This window comes from Chiroxiphia lanceolata, chromosome 2 (genome assembly GCF_009829145.1).
Source record: "Chiroxiphia lanceolata isolate bChiLan1 chromosome 2, bChiLan1.pri, whole genome shotgun sequence".
NCBI classification, from domain to species: Eukaryota; Metazoa; Chordata; class Aves; order Passeriformes; family Pipridae; genus Chiroxiphia; species Chiroxiphia lanceolata.
The window spans coordinates 71081990-71103763 of record NC_045638.1 but is presented as its reverse complement, the minus strand read 5'-3'; the positions used below and the strand labels follow the sequence as shown (position 1 = coordinate 71103763).

Genomic DNA, 21774 nt, shown 5'->3' with positions numbered 1-21774 from the left:
GTGATAAACTTGTTTGTTTGCTTATGTCGTGGTAACTGGAGAGCTGGACTTAGGCTCTGCTTCCTTGGATGCTGTTCGCTTCCTACCAGAGCACTTGGAGTTGTTTGACACTGGCAGCAAAGCAGAAATACACCATTTCCTTATTTTCTTGCCATGTTGCATGTGGATGATGAACACTTTGGCTCCCCCAGGCTCCTGAGCGGGCAGCCATAAGACCTTCTCTTACTGAAACCCCACAGTACAAGGACCCCCAGCCCTGCTCATGCCTGGCAGGCACAAATGCAAAATACCTTTACAGAAGTCAACAGAGCTACTTCCTAGAATCACAGAATGGTTTGGGTTGGAAAGGACTTCTAAAGGCCATCTAGTCCAAACCCCCAGCAATTAGCAGGGGCCTTGAATGTCTCCAGGGATGGGGAGTCTACCACCTCCCTGGGCAGATCCCAGAGCAAACGTCTGAGTGTTCTTCTGAACTGATGTTATTCTTTACTAAGCTATGTTTACCATCCAAGAAAATGCTTTGGTTTGTGCTTAATTTTACATGAATACATGGAATGTGTTTAATAGTTACTCTTACACTCTTACAGTGTTTTAAAAACATTCTGCTTTCCTCAGCATTGCAGGCAGCAAAGGCATCGCTGTGCTTTTACGAGAAAAATCAAGAGCGCAAGAGCACATTTTGAAGTGAAGGCACATTGTCAATAATTATGCACGGTTTGGGTTTGTGCTGTCTTGCCACTCATCCTTGGATCCTACACTGAGTCCTGACTTTCTTATGGCACAGATAATAACTTAAAAGAAAGAAACCCAACAGAATTTCCACGATCTATATCTACAGCATCACACATGGAAGACATAACATTTGATGGTAAATTTTTGCTTTGACGTTATAGTGGAAGTTAAGGGAAAAGGTGTCATCCTTGGCCTAGAGTTTCATAAGTGCCACAGGCAGATGGGCTCTTTTAAACCTTCTTCTCCTCTTCCAAAAGGAGAAACTCACAATCTGGACTCAATTGAACCTTAAAGCCATAAAATTTCAGGTTCCAATAAATCTTCATTTTATAAAAACACATCCAGCATATATCATAACAGAAACCATAAAAGAAATTAAACATGTGTGGGTCACATACTCTGTTGGATGCTCCTTAATAGTTTTGCAAAATCAGTGGAATAACGAGGTGCAGTTTTGCTCTATGAAGTTATGGTATCTCCCTGCAGCACAGTTGGGCTGCCCAGGGTGCCCACCCAGAACATAAGCAAACACATGGGGAAGGAGCTGGCAGCTCCACTCCCACATCTTCTTCATCCTTTCCCAGTGCAGATAAGCTGGGCTGCAGCCAGCATCACCAAAGGCCCAAGGCCTGTGCTTGGCTTCAGATGCTGGAGCGATGGCCTGCTCCACACGGCCCAGTGGGCATCCCACACATCTTTCCTTTGGGGGGCCCCGCAAAGTGGGCATTTGCTCCACCAGCCCCAGGGAGTGCCAAGGCCATGGTGAACAAAAGCACTGTAAAATCAAAGGAAAGGAAAAGTAAAGCGATATCTGGGGGGAGGATATGCCTGCCTGTTCCCATGAAGTGGAAATGCAAAGCAAAACCAAAAGGAGCTGGGATCACACTGCAGAGACATGGACTTTAACAAGGTCTTTTTCAGGGCTTTAAAAAAATTATTCATATGATGTAATCTTGACATTTCCTGTCTCACTGGTGAGTTCCTCGGATCAAACACCCGGAATGCCGGCAGCTTGTCACCACCTCATGCAGCTCCTATTACCCGCGGCATCCCGTGGGACACAGGAGGAGAGAGGCACAGGGGTCTGGGACAGCAGGCAGCACCCTGCACCCCTCTGCCTGTGCTCCTCCTTGCCCTGGCTGGGTGATACACTGAGCACACACCTTCCTTTTTAGAAATTCCCCTTAATTTTGAGGGTTGAGGTTTAAGGCTCTCTGCCAGAGGTCCTGCACCCAGAAGCCTTGGCAAGGAGACTAAAGCCTGTGAGGACCCTGGCAAGGACAGACCCTCAAACTTTATAACAATATATAATCTATGTTTTTCAATCTATTGTATAATGGCAATTATACAGAATTCCAGGTGACTTGCTGGAGTAGTCATGACCAAGTCCAAAAGCAAGCAAAGCTCTATAAATTTTGGGAATCTTCTCATCATGAAGATTCATCAAGGTTCTGCTAGCAGAAGCTGAAACTAGAATGTTAGGGGGGAAAGGGAAAAAAAATCCAGCACACCTTATTAGCATTTTGTCAAGCATTGGAACAGGCTTCCCAGGGAAGTGGTGAAGTTGCCAACCCTGGAGGTATTTAAAGATGTGTGTTGTGGCACTTTAATGCTAGATTTGGCAGTTCTGGGTTAACAGTTGGACTCAATGGTCTTAAAGGTCCTTTCCAACCTAAGTGATTCTATGATCCTTTGATTTTATGGAAGTATTTCAGTTCATATTCAGAGCTCATTTAACATCTTCTTATTCTCCTGAATTCGAGGCCTCAGGGAAAATGCCTATAAGAGCAATGGGATGTCTGTCCAGGAGGTTCAAAACCGTGGGTCGGAGCAGCATTTCCTAGCAGTGGAATGTGACAAGACTGCCATGGAATCTCAATACCAGGATGAACAGTGGGCAGGTAGGTGGTGCATCCTGGGTTTCCAAAAGGAGCCCCAAGAGCCCCACTCAACACCTGCCACTCATGGGGAGGGGGGGACAATGGGGCCATGTGGATGATGGACCCGTTGGGCTGGCAGGGATGCAGTGGGGGAAAGTCCAGGAGCCAGGTCATCTTGTACCATTATCTCTTTGCAATTCTCTGAATATCCAGCACCACAAGCATCCCTGCATTTTCCATCAACCCCTGGAAATGGAATACATTAAATCTGGCAGCTCAGTTACAACAACAAAATATGAAAGCACAGTCTTACTTACGCCCCACTCTGACCACCGCCCCCAGCAGTGCCACTGGTATAGGTAACATTTTGCAGTTCCTGGTCTCAGAGTACCTGCTTCGAGTCACAGAATCACAGAACATGTTGAGCTGGAAGGGACCTACGAGGAATATTGAGTCCAACTCCTGGCCCTACACAGGACAATCCCCAAGAGTCACACCATGTGCCTGAGAGTATTGTCCAAACACTTCTTGAACTCTGTCAGGCTTGGTGCTGTGACCACTTCCCTGGGGAGCCTGTTCCAGTGCTCAACCACCCTCTGGGGGAAGAACCTTTTTCTAGTATCCAACCTAAACCTCCCCTGACACAACTTCAGGCCATTCCCACGAGTTCTGTCACTGGTCACCACAGAGAAGAGATCAGTGCCTGCCTCTCCTCTTTCCCTCACGAGGAAGTTGTAACTGCAATGAGGTCTCCCCTCAGTCTCCTCTTCTCCAGGTTGAACAGGCCAAGTGACCTCAGCCAATCCTCATACAGCTTCCCCTCAAGGCTGTTCACCATCTTTGTTGTCCTCCTTTGGATGCTCTCTATGAGCTCAATATCTTTCTTATATTGTGGTGCCCAAAACTATACACAATATTCAAGGTGAGGCCGCACCCATGCAGTCAGCTCCATCGTCATCACAGCTCCTCCCTCCCTCACAGCAACTCACTGGCACGTGATGAAAATCATCTGTGTAGAATGTAAGTCTTCTTGAAGGAGTGGAGGGTTTTTTTATAGGGATGAACTATTGAGTCAACCTCAGTATTTCACTGCCCTGAGGAACTGCAGCTTTTTGGAAAATCATTCTTTTAACCACGTTTGCTGTTGGCTGCATTGGCAGTGTGTGGTTGAGTCAGCCAGTGCCACACAGATTCCATGATCTCCCAAGGCTGTCAGTGTGCACATCCTCATGGGAAAATGCTGGGACAGAATCAGTCTCTCCAGCTCAGGGGATGCCACAACCACAGGGGACTCAGCAGGTCACACGGCAAACCCACATCCTGACTTGAGATCCTCCAACATCTGCTGTAGTGGGTAGAAGGATTAAAAACACAGACTCTTCCCAGAATTTGTTATCTGGATCTCCAAAGACTGTCCAAATTTGGTTTGCTCAGGAGCTCTCTATTATTAATTACCCTAAAATGAATAAAATCAAAGACAAGCAATGAAGGACCTGTCTGGGAAGCACTCATACCATGATGAGAGACTCCAGGCAGCTCTTTCCCACCTTCTCTTCCTCACCATGGAACCACTGGCAAATCAAACTTCTGGAGATGAGTCACCTGGAGGTTGCAAGTGCCAGGGGATTGGGTTGGCAGGGGTAACCCTTCTTGTCTCGGCCAGGATGGACCTGGCAGGCTCAGGCTGGCAGCACCTTTGCTGTGTGTAAACAGGGGAGTTGCAGTTTAGAGGTTAATGCAATTCCCCTCTTAGAAAGTATTTAGAAAGGGCATTTAAAAGGGTATCACTGACTAGTTTAATGCAGCATCAGCGTAGCTTTAGAGGTAATATTAAAAAATTTTAATTTTATTATTTAAAAGAATATATATTTTGATTTCCATGCAAACAGGGTAAGTAATTGATGGAGGATGTTGCAACCTGTCCAGTGCAGCCTTGCACAGCAGAAAGAGAAAGTGAAACAAATCCCTCAGTGCAAGCTGTAAAGCCTTCAGGCAAGCAGGGAGACAGCAAGGCCAGGAGCCTTTGGCAGTGCTCCTGCCTGCCTGCTGCCTGCTCCCTGCCCGCTGCCTGCCCCGGGCCGCCAAGGCTGGGTAGCGGAGTTATTAGCAGAGATTAGTTAAGCAGCACCACTGCTTTGGTTTCCTAGACTTGTATTCACATAATCCCCCAAGTCTTGTATTAACACACATTGGTTGGGTTTGGTTATTAGCTTAATTATATCACATGTTCTGGCTTTTTATATTCACTTAAGAGACGTAGTGTGGTATTTTCAGACTTGGGTCACTTCAATTTTATTATTACAGGTGGCTCAAATAAATTTTCACTAACTTGTTCATGTATCCTTTTTAAAGAGAACTGTAAAAAGAACAGTTTAGAGCTTTGTTGGAGTTTTTGAATAAGGATAAGGAGCAGCTTCCCTATCAGTTGCACAATTACGGTCTCCACTTCACTTCAACCCTCACATTAAATGCAGCATTCCAAGGCCAGAAAAATCAACTTACCTGACAGATGCAGATATTCGGATACACGAATCAACTATTTATTACAGATATTTCAGGCCATTTGAATTGTGTTACACATCCCCGTTTCCACATTTCTTTCCTGTCTTTTGCTTCATTGAAGTCCTTCACAAAGCTGTATGCATGTAATCTGCCTCACACAAACAACCTTCCAAGGTTAATTTATTACCAATTAATTTGAGGTGCTCAACACCTTTGCAAAGACTGGGGTGAATGCTCAAATTCTACAGCTGAAAATCAAATACAGGTTTTACTGTATTAATCAATACTCTGATTTAAAAAAATAAATAAGGAACATGATTAGTAATCTTTTGGTATTTGGATACCGACCCAAAAGCAAGTGGAAAAGGGAGCAAGCCTAATGACCACAACCCTTTTTAGGAGCAAAGTTACACAACATGCAGCACAGTAGGTTCTCTCTGAAGCATTTTTTAAAGTCTTCTGTGGGACAAAGGAGTTGTCCTGAACTTTTATTGTTTTAAAATTAATGTGAAAAAATGGGAAAATAGGGAGTTTCCTCTGCAAAAGTCATGGACCAGTGATTAAGCACAGGGGATATCAACTTGAATTCAACTTTTGAGAGCACTGAACAGAGAAAAGTCCATGTACAATTCCCAGTTTGCAAGTTTACCTTTGAAAAACCACCTGTGGAGCCTCCTCTGCCTTTTGCCCTTTTTCATTAAGTCCAGGTGGTCATGGTGCTGCAAGATTTTTGCACGCTGCAGGCACGAGCCATGGCTTGGAGCAGCGCTCTGGGATGTGTAGTCTCCTTGTTTATATTTCAGTGCTACGCATGATTAATCCTCCATTTCATTCATTGTCTTTTTACTTCTCTGCTACTGGGAACAGTAAATAAGAGGGAAGTTGTAACAAGAGCCTCCCTTTTATTCAGAGACCTTCTGTTTCCTGCAGGCTGGCGGCTTTGAAAAAAATCACAGCTCCATTGTGCTCCAAAGGCATATTGAATGATTCAGATGGAAAGAAAAGCCCACGTCAGTAGGAACAGGGGACTCAAATACGAGCGTTGAGGCCGACAGACCAGAGGCATCAATCCTAGGCAGTAGCATATCCTGGCAATGCTGCACCCTGTGACAGCACTGACATTATGGTTTCCCCCTCTCTGTTGTGGGTGTGTGGAAGGCAGGTGCTGCTCCCGGTATTAGGGGTGTTCCTGAGCACCCCTGGTACCACAGGAATGGCACTGATTGCCTGGGGGTGGTGGGGCAGCAGGACAACACTCCTGTCCTACCTGGGGAGCGCAGATCCAGCCTCCAGCAGCTGGTGGGGAGGTGAACTCACTGCTTCCTCCTGGAGCAGGGCTGGCAGCAGTGGATGTTAGGCAGGGCAGGAGGAAGGGGATAGGGTCACCACCGAGTGACCCCTAGCAGAGGCAGAACCTCAGTGCTCCTGCGTGGAATCAGAGCATGAAGTGCTAGACATGTTGTTGCTGTTACTGAACATCTGGTGCAAATGCTCCCCAAAAATAGATAATTTCCTTCTTCCACCTCAAAGGAAACAGTGTTGGAAGGAGTCTCAGTCATAGCTGGGCTGGTGCAAGGAAGGGTCCCTGCGATAGGCGGGTTTACTGGCAGCCTCCAACTTGGAGATTGTTACACCTCCTGGCATGTGACTCGGACCAGCCATCAGTCCCAGGCAGGATCCAAGGGGTTAGTCCTGTGAAATGCCCTGACACCCACATGGGTGCTGTGCCTCTCAGCCCCTGCCTCAGAGCACAAACCCACTAGCACTTTGCCACTGGTGGGTGACAAAGCAAACCCAAAGCCTTCAGTCCCAAAAACCTGCTATTAAAGCTGCTCCTGTGCCGAGGGGCTCAGACTGTGATCAGTCCTCACCTGCATTTCCCAGTTCCAGTTTTACATTACAGTGGTAGTTCACAGCACCTTCCTTATTGGCAGGCATCAGTAGAAATGCGTGTCAACAAAACCGAAGCGAGCGTAAGCGCCGCTGCAGACAAGTCTAATAAAATATGAGTCACTGTTATTCAATCATTTACCAGCGCACATTCTACAACAAAGTTCTCTCCTCTAGGATCACCACCACACAAATTTGAGAGTTTTTTTTTAAAGAGAACTGTGATTTTACTTTTAACTGCGTAGCTGAGTCTTCAGAGGGCTGGTGCCTGTTATCCCTGCTTGCAGCCCGGTGCTCTGCTCCCTGTGCATCTGACATTTTCAAGCCAGGTGTGCGGCACCAAGCCCTGGCACGACCCATGACTCGTGCTCAGCCTGGTGTGGCCATGGGCAAGAGCTCCACATCGTCCTTCCTCCTGGCAGTTTTCATGCCTCCCCAGCACCAGGAGCGAACTGGCAGCAAGGCAGGGGCTGCCAGGGAAACCCCCCACTCCAGTTGCCATCGATGGCCCTGCACTGCTGCACGCCTTCATCATCTGTAGCGCCACTGGCTGGTGTTTAGGGATAGGCATTTTCCCCCTGGGCTGGGATGGTTTTTAATTTTTGGTAACAAATGCACTTGACAAACATGGCAGCACACCCTCCGTAAGCCTAATTTTTTGAATGGCATCTTGCAAGAAGCATTTAAATGGTGACCTCTTGCTGCTGTAAGATATGTGGGGAGATGGTCCTTTCCAGGCATTCAAGCTGTAGTGCTTGGTCTTTCTTGTTTTTACCAGGGAACTTTTGGGAGGTCAGAAATATAGGAATCGAGGTTTTGCTGCCTTAGCGGGTGAAAGGCTGCTGGAAGCATGCAGATGAACTTCCTTTGTGCCAAGTGACTGTCATTTAAGTCAAACACTTTTTAACAATAGAAGCAAGATTTTAAAAGGGTGTAGCTAAAAACCCCCACATTCGCTTGTCCTCCTTGCTCTGTGCTGCTGTGCCGTCTTGCCGCTTAGCTTGATCTTGAGCACTCCCGCTGCAGGGAAGGCTTGAGCTTCTGATGTGGCAAACAGGTAGACTAAGCTAATTTAGCGCTTAAGTCTTTTATTCCGTCATAAAGTGGGAAAAGGGAAGGCTCTTCTCTCTTGCGGGTCACCTCTAATAGCAATTGCTTCAGCAAGATGGATTTCAAAATTAGGTGCTCTTGAAGCAGAAGCCACACTGTATTTTTCAGCAGCACAAAGCAGCCGTAAGAGCAATCTGACCTTCATTCTTCATAATAAATTCATTGGGGGAAAAAATCCATCTTTGTTTTTCAGCTTGAAGTACTGTCAAAAGAAAAGCCAGGGTACGACATATACAAAATAAAAAGTACAAGACAACTTCAGCAAAATGATAAAAAACTCTCAGAGATTTACTTTTCCTGTTTTTTCTTATTCCAGCATCGGAAGAAAGTCTGACAGCTTGTCTACAAGTACATTATTTTGGAATAAAGGCTGGTGTTAATTTGAAGTGAATCTATTCTAGACTAAATTAATACCATCTCAAAAGTGGTTTTCAGATGTAGGGTGCAATCCAGTAGCAAAGTCTGAGGAAAACACATACCCACACTTAGGTACCATGTTGGACTAACACATTTGTAAAACGTCCCTTAATGTATTTCAGGTGCTAAAATAATGTCTACTGCAGCCTGACAAAGGAAAATGGCACACACTGTTATTTTCTTCTAAAGCAGCCCCAAAAAGATGTGATCTGTAGTCAAGGGCAGACCCGTAAGCTAAAGAATATCATAAAGCAATGTTGTTTGACAGTATTTGGCATTTTTGTTATTAATGAAACAATTGGTACATTTGAGTCCTAAAAGCCTGTAACTAGTCAGTTGCTAATGGTACAGCATGGAAACAGCAAAAATTAATCATCTCTAGTATTAAATTCTATCTTTGTATTTTGCCATGTCTCTGTTACAGACACTGTATTGAATAACACATTATAACCCAACACAGCACACTGTCTTTATTCCTTTAATCTCCTGTCAGGCATAGCTGGGAAGGCAGAATGGGAATGTTTACTCTAACAGGTCTAACCCTTAGGCTAGCAAGAATTGGGAGAGGTTTTTTCCAAGCTGGGCTTGTCACCCATCTAGAGAACCTAATGCTGTGGCTGCAGTCTGCCTGGCTCCTCTTCTGGAGGAGTCACTCAAATCCATCTTGCCGCTTTCTAGCAAGCCTAAACCCAGCTATTACTCAGTCCTTCTCATCCTTCACGATGGGCTGGTTACACTGATAAAAGCAGCTGTGAAGAGACTCAGTGTCGGCAGTGCCAACAGCACCCTAATTAGGCTGCAGAAATCAGCCACTTTATACCAATTAGTTTAGCTTTGCAGGGGCCCATCTGCCTGGACAGAAACTTTTTGTGAAATTAGCTCAACTTTTTACTACGGCTGGTGTGATTGCTGAAAGCTCGGCAGAAGAGATGAACACTGCCTCTGTTTAGTTAAACCAGTTTAAAGTTACAGAGCGTACCTAGATGGCAGGTGGCTGCAGCTGTACCTCCTTTCAGGACCAACTTGAGATAAAAAGCCATAAAATCATTCTGGCTCCATTTGGCATTCAAGGTATCATTACTACCACTTATTAACATTCAAGTTCTCTCCAGACCAAAACATTTTTGTTGCTTAGAACAGGAAAAGCCTTTTTTCTCCTCTACATCAGGCATTTAGCATTTATGAGAAGGTTAAACATGTAAGGAAATGCTTTTTTACTGTTTTGACAGTGATGCCAGTGCTGTCTAATTCCCTTGTAGGCAACCACTGCCTAAACAATTGCAATTTCACTGCTCATTATTCCCCAGAAAGCAGCCACTTTTAAAGATCAAGGGGAGGCATATTCAAGCTCAAATGTCAGTAGTAACTGACCTCAGATCAAGGAATCTTGGAATGGTCAAGTCTGACCTATCTGTGTCAAGAATCAGAGTTTTGACCAAGAGGATTATTTAAGTGCTCATGCTGCTCCCACCCAACATCAGCCTCTGCAGCACAAAACAGGCAGTTCCAGCATTTATAGTTATTGTATTACCTACCCTCTTCAGCCTTGACACACTTTATCAATGTTCTAACCCCAAAGACAAGGCATAGGCCACGCCTGGCTGCCAGGTAAGCACTCGCTACTCTTTTAAGTTCAGCTGAATCCTCTACGTTACTTCTTGTCAGCATCAAGCACTGAGAAAAATGGCAAAAGATTATAGGGATCTCATTTACTATGTTTGTTCCATGAACAAGAAATGTGTCTACTTTCCTCTGATGACCTGGTGAAACAAAAAAACCCTTCAGCACAGAAAATTTATTTATCATCAGTTACGAGCATTTGAATGTGTAATATCTAGTTTAAGGAGGAAAAAAAGTCTGTCTGTCCTAAGCTTTCTATAGAGACCTTGCAAACAGCATTATTCTTCTGCTTGAAACAGAAAGCAGGAATGTACATATCTGAGAACACCAACACACAAAAAAACCCCAAATCCTTCGGATATTAAGTGAGCCATTTAACTTAAGTATTTAAAACCTCTGCAATTATTAGTTTATTAGTATCATCCAGGATTTCAGATGTTCAATATTTCTCCTGAAGTTATACATAAATGCAAATTGAAATAAGAATCTGAAAGTCAAAATTGTATAACAAAACAATACTCCATCACAAAAGCGTGTAAAATTACAAGAATGCTTTTTTTTTTTTTTAAACACTGGCACTTAAGAGAACCATAATTTTGTAACCACAAAATTGCCAAATTGTCCCCCAAACTGGTAAGCAGGTATATGTGAAAATAGTTACAGCTGCCAGCACTTGAAGTTTTACTAAATATGCAAAAAACCCCTTAGCTTTGGTTTTGGAAGAGAACTGTATTTGACCAAATTAGACATTGTTGGTATACCATAAACATTTAACTTTTTAATGCAAAATTTAATAAAATGTACTTTTCCATACAACTATATTTAACTTAAAAATGGGCAAACATCAAGAGTGCGGTATAAAACCTAACAGGAAAAATACATCTTATCTCATTTTCAATTTGAGACAATATACAACTTTTTTTAAAGGGCTAAAACTAGAATTTCAAGAATACAAATATGAATTTACATAGATTTAACAAATAATAATGGTATCATTTATAGAAATCTTAGAAAGAAAATTCATTTCTTGTGGGCCATTTGCTACCAGGAGTTTCGTGGTATAAAGCCCGTGGCCATCACCAGACCTGTCACCAAAAAATAATATGGTCATTTCATGCTTTTAACTTTACACATTTTAGGTACGCTCATCGCTCTCAGGTGTTCAGAGATTTACAAATATAACTTCCATTACATGGTAACAGAGTCACACATGTAAATTTCTCTACACCGGATGGACATACACTCTTCCTATGGGTCCTTCTAGGACGAAATTTAACATTCCCTCCCTCCCCACCCCCCAAAGTATTTAATTTCTGTAAAATTGAACTCTGTACTTCTCAACTCTCCAAGACTGGTAAATTCATGCAACTCGATAGAATATTACATTTCACAAAAATCAGAACAAGTATCAGTTTGCTGAGATTGAATTTTTTTGTTTTGTTTCCAGTTATGGAAGTATATTCTTTCATCATATGCCTATATATTTCTTTTCTTACCCTATCATGATAATGCAGGGTATGCAGATCAAAGCTTTGTTTATCAGCTGGTTATATGAAAGATGAAAACTGTAATATTCCCGTGATCCCATATGGGCATTCAATAAAGCAAAAGATGAGTTCCCCTCAAAAAAAAAAAAAAAAAAAAAAAAAAGAGAGAGAGAGAAAAGAAAAAGTGTGATTCTCAAGGGCACCTATTAAAAGGACAACAATACTAATAAAAAAAAATTGTATTTACTTAGAAGCATTCAGAATGTCAACAAAACAGCTGCAACTTTTTTTCTTCTTTTTTTGCAATTACAGAGTGGTATTCAGTTAACAGAACAACAATTATTTTTATGATGCATCAGAGACAACTGAAGATGGGAAATGAACTACATCCCCGAATATAACTAATTTGTGCTGTGCACCAACAAGAACCTGCTTTATAACTCCCATGCCAATTTACAACCCCCACACTGTACCAGGCAAGGTTAGTGGCCATTGAAATACCACTAAGGACAGGGCTATCTAAAGACACATTCGGTAGTGTGTTAACTATACAAAAAAAGAGACACTGTACAGTTTAAAAACAAATCTTACACAGCCTTACATTTCAATTTTGTTTTCTTTAAAAGGAGTGAATTGTGTACAGGGGGGTTAAATGCTTTATAGACAAGAAAGAAATTGCTCTAAAAGAGACTTATTCATCATCATCATCATCTTCATCCTCCTCTTCTTCCTCCTCTTCATCATCTTCATCCTCTTCATCTTCATCCTCATCTTCCTCCTCCTCCTTCTTCTTCTTGCTCTTCTCAGCCTTGGCAACTACTTTTTTGCCTCCATCAACCTTCCCTTTGGCCCGGTATGCAGCAATATCCTTGGAGAAAAAAAAGCAGGAAGAATCTCAAAGATTTAACCAGCCAAGTGGTCCGAGCCACTTCCAAACAGTACTTGTGAAACCAGACCAAGCCAAGTATCTGCCCTTTCTCCACATCCACTGGGGTTGGACTGGGAGCTGCAGCTTCAGTTACAAGGTGAACTGAGGCCCAATGCCAAAGAAAGGGGAACCCTCTAACACAAAAAGAATACTGGCACAAGACAACACACTGCTTATGACTGCTAAGGAATCTCCACTGTTAGGCTTCTGCAAACAGGCTGGAAAAGCTGCTGCCTCTTATGATAAAGGCACAGCTGAGTCCACTATCCCATACGGAAACAAAGTAAGGAGACCTCTTAAGGTCGCTTTCTAGCCCAACCTTCTACAATGCCTAAAGAAATGCACAGGAAAACCCTTGTTTGAGGCACAAAACTGGAATTACCCACCCAGAACACATGGAATGACCCAGCCTAACAGTTGCAATGTTATGCCTCAGCGAAGAGCAGTTACACAGAATTCTGCCTAACAGAAATTTACAAAATAAAAGGTACAAGAACTTGATTAAAGGGTAGACAGTGCCACCTTCTGCACACAGTAAATTTATTCCAGTAGTTTATAATGCACAAAACTCAGTTCCTGTTACAGGGAAGTCTGAACCATACCTGGAAGGCCAAGTCAGAAAAGCAGTTAAGACCTCCCAACTTTGTGCCAAAACAGTAAGAACAATTAGGTAAGAGAATTGATCTACAAGACTTAAACACACCAGCTACAAAACAACATCAACATGTTTATGCAGATCTTTAAATAGTTCCCACCTAATAAACACTACATCACTAATCTTACAGGTCCCTTGGACTCCCTTGAAGCTCAGCATGAAATTCTGAGAAGATACAATAGCCACTAACTGAAAGGTCAAGCAGTGAAATACTGAGATAACTCCACCTTAAAACCCATTTGTAAGTGTAAGAAATAAACACAATACTAGTGAAAACTAAAGTATCTCTGCATAAAAACTAATAATTCTACCATTTAAAGAAAATGTCTTATGAATTGCCTTGGCTGTATGTACAAACAATTACCATGATACTGTACACAAAGCATCACGTGGGAAAGCTTCTAGACCTGCAACTCCTCGCCAGTACGTAATTAGGGCTCAAAGGTTCCACCTTGCTCACTACAGTGCTAAGATTTTAAAATGGATTTGTTTGCCAGCAAAAGCAATACCCAGAGGAAGGTCATGGCACACAAACAGATGTATGTGCTATACATTAGCTATAGGTGGTCATTGACCCATTGTAAAGCATCATCAGGGGATCCTAATGTGCACCCTCCCCTTCTTTGGCTCCCGCATACTTTGGGATGGGAATTTGCCTCTAGAAATAAAACTATGAACAGCACAACCCCGTGTGCACAACAGAATTCTACAGCTCCAATTATGACAATGTGATTTAGCTTTAATAATTAAAAAAACTGTATGACAAGTTGCTTTATATGTATAATTAACTAAGTTAATTACTAGAAGAGATAGACACAAAGTAGGTCTAGGAAAAACACATGTCTAAAACTAGCATCTCCTTAGTGCTTTGTCATTATCCCAAGAATAAATTTTAAAACGCATCAATGTGTATCAATTATCCTAATGTTTAGGGATGCTCATCACTACGGCCAAAATTAGGGAGAACCAATTCATTCTTTACTAGTGTTACTTACTAGTCCCTTAACTCAGATACCACTGTGACCTATGGATTTAATAACAATACAAACACCATGGCGTCTATTGAGCCATCGGTGACAGCCAAAAATTACAGATGAATGCCAATAGTTCAAGACAAATGACTGCAATTTGATGTTACAGCAACAAACCATATGCCCCCTTATGTGGTATTTTTCAATAAATATAATGAAATCTGTAATTACGGATAATATTATAATTTGCAACATCAGGTATCAAGAGTTCATGAGAAGGAAAAAAAAAAAAAAACTGTCTAAACTGAGACTTGACCCCCCCAACTATCTCCATAGATATCAATGTTACCTTTTCATACTTCTCCTTCAGCTTAGCAGCCTTTTTTTCATAAGGCTGTTTATCGTCTGCAGCGGTGTTGTTCCACATCTCTCCCAGTTTCTTTGCGACATCTCCAATGGACAGACCAGGATGCTCTCCTTTGATTTTTGGACGAAACTCAGAGCAAAACAAGAAAAAAGCCGAACTACAGAGGAAAAATATGACAAGATTATTTTAATTTTAGACTTCACTATCACAGCAACTTTTGTGATCTTTGTTACTGTTCCTTAGGAGCATTTCGGAATAGCACCCAAAGTGAGACAAATGTTGATTACAATGGAAGGTATTAGAGCTAAATGACCTACTTTGTGAACTTATACACACTGCTGTCCCTTAAGTAATGCCATACATCTACTCCCGTTTCTGGCAGGACCCCCTGAAAAGCAAATTTTATATACCGCATGCAAGAAAATCTCAAAAAGAAGGAATGAGCGAATAATACCAAGGAGCAAATGTTATGTCAGAACTGCTAAAGGCCAAGGGGCTGCAATATGTGTTATGGAAGTTAAGATTTCCTGATGACAGCATTAGCCCAAATAAGAACATTAGCTTGTAAAGGAATTTCCCTGTTCCTTTCAGCATTAGCTCCATTTCAAACACACACACAAAAATGTATTTGTAGAAAGCATTGGTGTGTAGTAGGAGACAAACCTGAAGCCAGTTGTCATTATGTAGCAGCTGAGGTTTTAATTCTCCAAGTTGGTTTTGAGCAAGATCATCCCTCTAACCTGTTCAGTGTAAAAGTCTCTAATTTTAAACAGACTGCCAACCAAAAATTCTGCTCAAGCCAACAGGTGATGCCCACAATACTCTACTGCTATATTACACTAGAAATACTCTCTTAATAGAAATCAGAAAAATCAGTCAGCATCACACAACTTCAATTTTTGCATTTACCTTTAAAGGCTGCCATTACTCCAACTTCGATAGTGGGACAGCCTGCCTGAAAATAAAAGCCTAACATTCATAACTAATATCTCAACCTATTTTTAGGCCACCAATTCAGGAAAAACATGTAGTCTGGTATTTCTGAAGCTCCTAAACCTGGAAAAAATTATCATTTTATAGATACACACCAGTGTGATGGTCCTGAACAAGACAACCTAAAACTAGAAATCTACTTACGGAGGCCTCTTCGGTGCATTTGGGTCCTTGAACTTCTTTTTTGTTTCCCCCTTAGGTGGTACATAGTTTTTCATTTCTTTTTCATAACGAAGCTTGTCAGCCTTTGCCATATCTTCAAACTTCCCTTTCTCCTTAGAAGACATAGTCTGCAAGGTAATTAGAATCACAGAATATCTCAGAAGGGATACAGAAAGGTCAAAACAGTATTTTAAGATTCAAAATTCAAAAATGTATCGAAGTCCACTTCAAAATTTCAGCTGGGGGAGCTAAAGGTAAGACAAGGACAATGGATAGTTACCACTAATCCTTCAACTGCACTTCGTACTTACCTAAAACCTGAATTTCTAAATAAATCATTTACAACCTCAAATAGTATTTCACACAAAGCAGTCATTTAAAGCTTCTTTTTAAGAAACTATTCCTACCTTCCATCGTTCTGAGCATTTTTTTGAGAACTCTGAGAAGTTCACTGAAGCATCTGGATGTTTCTTCTTGTGCTCCTCCCGGCAGGTTTGCACAAAGAAGGCATATGAAGACATTTTACCTCTCGGCTTCTTAGGATCGCCTTTGCCCATTTTTGCTGATTTTCTGTAACAAAGCAAGAGAGACACCTTCAAAACTTGTACTTTCAACAAACTTAAGCGGGAAGTAAGTCACAATGAAGGATCACGCCAAACAAGGCCCACTAGACCAGTATTCCAAAACCATACAATAGGAAGAAGTTTGCCTTCTGGAAAATTTACTGAAGATTTCTGTCATCCCTGTCTGAGGCAACCTGGACGCAAGCAACCTGAAATCTCAAAGGCCCTTCAAAATGTCCAGTTCTGGTTTCCCGCAAACAAAAACTCTCCTTCTAAGAAATCTGAAGGCAAGTACTGCAGTGGAGACTGCACACTATGATTATTACTAGTGTATTAATCGTATGTTTGGGCAGAATAAATTCTATCAAGAGAAGGGAAAAAGTACTCAAGTATCCTGTCTCAGTTGGCCTTCCGGGTTACTAAATTCTTTCCTTCTACAGTCCATGTTTCTACACCCCTGTAGGCCTTGGGTGTTCACTTACAAAATATATGTATTTTTTATTATTTTCTATGTGTCATGTGACATATATTGTCACTCTCCTTTATGTGTACTGCAAAAACCTACTCTCTCTTTGTATATATACCTAGAAATACAGAAATGAAACACCGCACTTGGTCAAACTTGTTCTAACCTAGGCAGGGAAAGTATGACATTTACACACAGCCTGCAAAGCTCAGTATGAGGACTATCTGATTCTTTCAGGGACTGAAAAATACCTTCCTGGAACTTTCACACCCAAGTCAGACATCTAGACTATTTCTCCATAGCTCCCTGGAAAAAGTCACTTGCATCCTGACAAACTGTGCTCTTCAGCAGGAGTTAAAAGAAGAAGAAGAAAAAAAAGTGTGGAAGGAAAAAAAAAAATAAAGGGCATGCAGTGCTTGCCCGTACTGCCACAGAAGCTGCATTTCCTATCGGTTTGGCGGATAGACAGAAACAGATTTCTGCTCTGTGACTAAACACGTCCGGTTTGAAGTTTCTATCAAGTAAACAAGAAGGCTGAGGAACCAGGAGCCGCTCCTGCCTGCCATGGAGACGCTTCCAGCGCCAAACGGCACGGAGGCTCGGCCAGGCCGGGGCACTCCCAGCTGGCCGCGGGGTTGGGGGTGAGGGCAGGGGGGGGTCTCAAGGCACGGAGGGGCCGCGGGGAGCAATGGGCACCGCGGCCGAAGGGCTGGCGTTTAAAAGCCTCCTCCTTCCCGCCATTTTGGACGCTTCCCTGTGAGGGGGCAGAGGGAAACTTCAGAACTCCCTCAAGAGACCTGCTGGGGGTGAGAGGGGAAAAAGGGGTGAAAAAAAGAAATTGAAAAAAAAGAAAAAAAGAGTCCCGTTATTAGGGAAAAGCTGTGGAAGTTTTATTTCGCGTTCAGGCGAGGACTCGCAGCAGGCCGGCGGGCGGCGAGCACATGCCCGGGCGCCGGACACCCACCGGGGTGCGGCTGCCCGCAGGCGACGACCCCCGGCCCCGGCGGGACAAAGCGCTCTCCCGCCGTCGCCCCCGTCCCCCGAAGCGGGGGGGGGGGGACGTCCCCATGCCCGGCCCTGCCCGCTCCGGCCGCCATGAGGCGAGGCAGCCCCGGCCTGCGCTCCCTCCCTCCCTGCCGGCCGCGACGCCGCAGCGGCGGTGTCGGCGGGAGCGGCCGCCATGGCGCAGGCTCCTGGCGGAGGAGGTCACCCGCCGCCGAGCCTCCTTCCATTTTGTGCGCTGAGGAGCAGAGCCGGCCGCTCCCCACCCCCCCCCCCCGCCGCCACCACACCCCCCGCGGCCGGGCGGGGCGGCGAGCCCAGGCCGCGGGACCCCCGGCGAGAGGGGCCGCGGTGGGGCCGAGCGGCGACCCCCGCCCGCGAGGGCGACGGCAGCAGCGCAGCCCGGGCGGCGCGGAATGGCCGCTGTGGCGTCGCCAGCTGCCGCCGCCGCGCAGAGAACATGGCTCCTTCCTCCCTTCCCTTTGTGTGAGCGCGCCGCTACCCTGGCGCACACGCTCAGCCATTGCAGCCGGGGGAGGGCGGGCGGGAGACAGGGGGAGGTGGGTGGGAGCGGGGAGGGGGGGGGGAAAGGATGATTGGGGGGGCGGCCGGCGCGCTTCCAGCGCCTACCCGAACCCCGGCGGCGCGGGCGAAGCCCCACCGGGGACCCCCGGTTCTCTCCCGCGCCCCGCCGAGCTGTGCGGCCCCGGGGCTGCGGGCCCCGCGCCCGGGCGATCGGCGGCTGCTGGAGAAAAAAGTTCCCCCGAACTGCGCCCCCGCTCGCCCGAGCGCCTCCTCTGCTGCTCCGCCGCCGCTCGCCTTGTTTTCTCGCTCGCGGCTCCCGTCAGCCATGTTACAGCCGGGCGGCCGCGGGGCCAGCGGCGCCCCGGCCCGCGCCCCGCTCTCCCGCGCTCCCCGCAGCCCCGGCGGCGCGGCGCGGCTCGCCCAGAGCCCCCGCCGCCCTGCCGCCTGCCCCGCCGCCGCGGCGATGGCTACGGCGAGGCACCGTGTAAGCGGCTTACGGCGGGGCATGGCGCGGCCCTCGCCCCCCGCGGCGGGCGACCCCCGGTCACTCGCCCGGTTCCCTTCGCCCGTCTCTCTCTCCCTCTCGCTCCCTGCCTCTCGCCACCCCGCTCTCCCGAAGTCGCCCGCCGCCCCCGCCCCGCCCCGGCCGGGGGGCTCGCCGCCCCGGGAAAGGGTCTCCCGGGCACAGCCCCGCTCGCCTTTGTGTGCGGGCGCCCGAGCCGGCGCTGCCCCGCACTCCGCGGTCAGGCAGCGGCGACGGCGGCGGCACGACGGCCAGCGCCGGCTCATCGCCCGGCTGCGAGCGGGCAGGCGAGCGCGCCCGGCCGGCCCGGCGGCCCCCGGCGCGTACTCACCCGTGTCAGACAGAGTCGGCACGCAGCCCTAGCTCGGCCCCGAGCCCCAGAGACGCTCCCGCGGCCGCCCGCCCGGCCCCAGCGCTGGCTGGGTCGCTGTGCAGCCCGGTGCACCGCAATGGCTGAGCGCGGGATCGATACGCAGCCTCCTCACACTCGCGGCGCTGGTAACATTACTCTCAGCACAGCCCCGCGCCCATTGGCCGCCGCCAAGCCGAGCGCCGCGCCCATTGGCCGAGGCGCTCCCATTGTCCTGACCAGAAAGCGGCGCGGGTTGGGCGCGGCGCGGGACACGTCACCGAGCAGGGAAAGGGCGCGCAAATATAAAAGTGAGCGCAGGGAGCCGGGCGGCGGCGGGACTCGAGCGTGGCGGGGCCGGTCGGTGCTGCACTGCTAACTGCCAGGGCCGCGGGCCCCGCCGCCCCCGCGCACGCCCCCCGCCGCCCTGGGGGGACCCCCCGCCCGCCATGCCGGGGGGAGCGAGGCACCGCCGCCGTGGGCGCTCCCGCGTCGCCCCCCCGCCAACACCCTGTGCGGCCGCGCCGCCCCGCCGCACGGCCGCGGAAAACGGGGCACAGCCGGGGCTCGGGAGCCGGGCAGAGCCCGCGTGTTCCTGCTCCTCTCGCCCGGCTCCAGCCGGCGCACGGCGCCGTCCTGCGCTGCCGCGGCGGCGTCCGCGGCGCTGCCCCCTTCCCGACCTTGGTGGGGGGGCGTATGTTTTGTTCTGTTGTTTGGGGGTTTATCCGATTTTTTCTCTTTTTTTTTTTTTTCTAGAAATGAGTAAATCACTTGTAAGAACAAGAACCGGCAGGTACTGGGTTTGCTTTTTTACACCCCTGGGTGACAAGAAGCAGGCCGGAGTGGCCAGGTAGCGCCCCCCGCCTCCTCCCCCCAAGTTCTCAGCAATCCCGCAGCGATGGTTCCCGGGCATCCCGGTGCAGGGCCGGGCTGAGCCATATCTCACCTGTCCTTCACTGCCGCTCCTCTCCCTGCTTTTTTACTGTCACTTGCACCGCACAAGTCGTCTGTAGAGTACTAGCGAACAGGAGAAATATCCCTTTGCAGTTTACATCTGCTTTATTGATGCAGACAACTCAGGGAGGAGCGCTGCTGTGAAAAACCCAAACCCACTGCTCTACCCCAAAAGGCATTTTCAGCACCCTTACTGTAATAACAGAAACTTAAGTGAAAAGAGGTGTACCTTGGTCACAAATATTCACCTAAATATTCGATTTCAATAATTACTTATCACGCGCTCTCAAAATCTTCTTTTATCTGTTAAGTTTTGGAAGGGTCTGTGATCTGACACACAAGGATTTGTCCCATTTTCATGTTTAGGTGGCCTACAAGACTTAAGGATCATACAGACCACCTCTTACTGTCACCTGTTACTAATATTGGCAGTGTAAAAAGAGTTTCAAGGTAAGAATGGTTTTTAAGATGTATTCATCTGATCCCCTTATTTAACCTAAGTCCAGTAACTTCTGTTCCAGATCCAGTACCCAAGCCCACCTTTCTCCTCCATGAGCTGATACTTCTTTCAAGATATTGCTGGTGAGAAGGCAAACGAACACCAAATCTTCTATTGCAATTATCAATCATTTGGCAAGGCATGGTGCTTTATGGAATGGTGCACCAGTAATGGCCCTAATTCTAAACTCCCTCATTTGTGAAGAAGTGCCAATGGAGATAGGAAGACAGTATTTCTGCTATCTGAAATCAAGCAAAAATACGTGAACAGTAAGGAACACTAATGTTTGTCTAAAGGAAAGGTTTTAGGTGTTTCGGGTTTTGGTTTTTGTTTTTTGTTTTTTTTCTTTCTGATTTGTGTCTTAAAGTTCAAACCTTTATACTGAATATGGAGCAGAAGAAAATCGTAAAAATCACTAGCATTTATGTGGCCTAGTGTGCAGAAGCTCATAGCTTTGCACATACAGAACTTCTTTAAAGTTTCCTCTGTGAAAACCAAACCTGAAAGGAAGGCAAAGAAATGTTTTTATTCCCAGCTGGTCTAGAGCAAAAACTTCGGTAAAAGCCAAGATATGAGGAGGTTTTGATTACATGACACACTCCTGTAAAGGTTTTTCTTCATCTCTGCTAGTTATATGCTAAGGCCTGTACAGGTTTGCATATCCCAGTGGGTTTCTTCTGCAGCCCTTGATGACACACACACACACACAAAAGAATTTACTCATTGGTTGCAGACAGTAGCAGTTTTACGGAAGCAGTATATGTTTCTTCTCTTGTTCATGCTGTGCCACATCCCTTCTGATACTTTACAAACATGCCTTCTTCTGCAAATCTCACTGAAGTTCAAATCTGTTTCAAATTACACTTCACAAGACAGGAGCAGTCACTGAGATCACTTGAATAACACAAGACATCTTTGACTTCGTGCACAGAGGCTTTGCCCACAGAATATTTGGGTCATAACAGCCCAGTACAACTGCTTCAGGAAAAAAAAAGTACTTATCTGCACAGGAAGTTTCAAAACCTCTATTTAGTAATTTTTGTGTTTTGCAAACTAGAGTACACTTTGGGAAAAGTCACTCGGATTGGATGTCATATTGCAAAGCAAGAGTAAGACTATAATTTCAATTTAGACAAGTGTTTTAAAATACTTCAGGTTTTATGATATCTTTTGTAGCTA

The 21774-nt window shown here is 46.0% G+C and overlaps 1 protein-coding gene and 1 long non-coding RNA gene across 6 annotated transcripts in view; one reads left to right on the top strand and one right to left on the bottom strand.

Annotated features, from left to right (window-relative positions):
- The window catches only part of LOC116782122, a 76861-nt gene extending 67770 nt beyond the window's left edge, over positions 1-9091 (top strand). For 4 of the 5 annotated variants that reach the window (XR_004355142.1, XR_004355141.1, XR_004355138.1 and 1 more), the window contains one exon: positions 616-1129. This is a non-coding gene — a long non-coding RNA (uncharacterized LOC116782122). Of the gene's footprint in view, positions 1-615; positions 1130-6044 lie in introns of those variants that run through there. The other variant, XR_004355140.1, reaches the window with a different exon arrangement.
- Positions 9092-10530: 1439 nt separating this feature from the next.
- HMGB1 (high mobility group box 1) lies at positions 10531-19324 on the bottom strand. The gene is made up of 5 exons (XM_032678257.1): positions 19125-19324; positions 16122-16284; positions 15697-15842; positions 14542-14716; positions 10531-12506 (listed from the first exon to the last, which is right to left on the bottom strand). The coding sequence occupies exons 2-5, from the start codon at positions 16269-16271 to the stop codon at positions 12330-12332; spliced, it is 648 nt and encodes a 215-aa protein (XP_032534148.1). The 5' UTR covers positions 16272-16284; positions 19125-19324; the 3' UTR covers positions 10531-12329.
- Positions 19325-21774: the final 2450 nt, after the last annotated feature.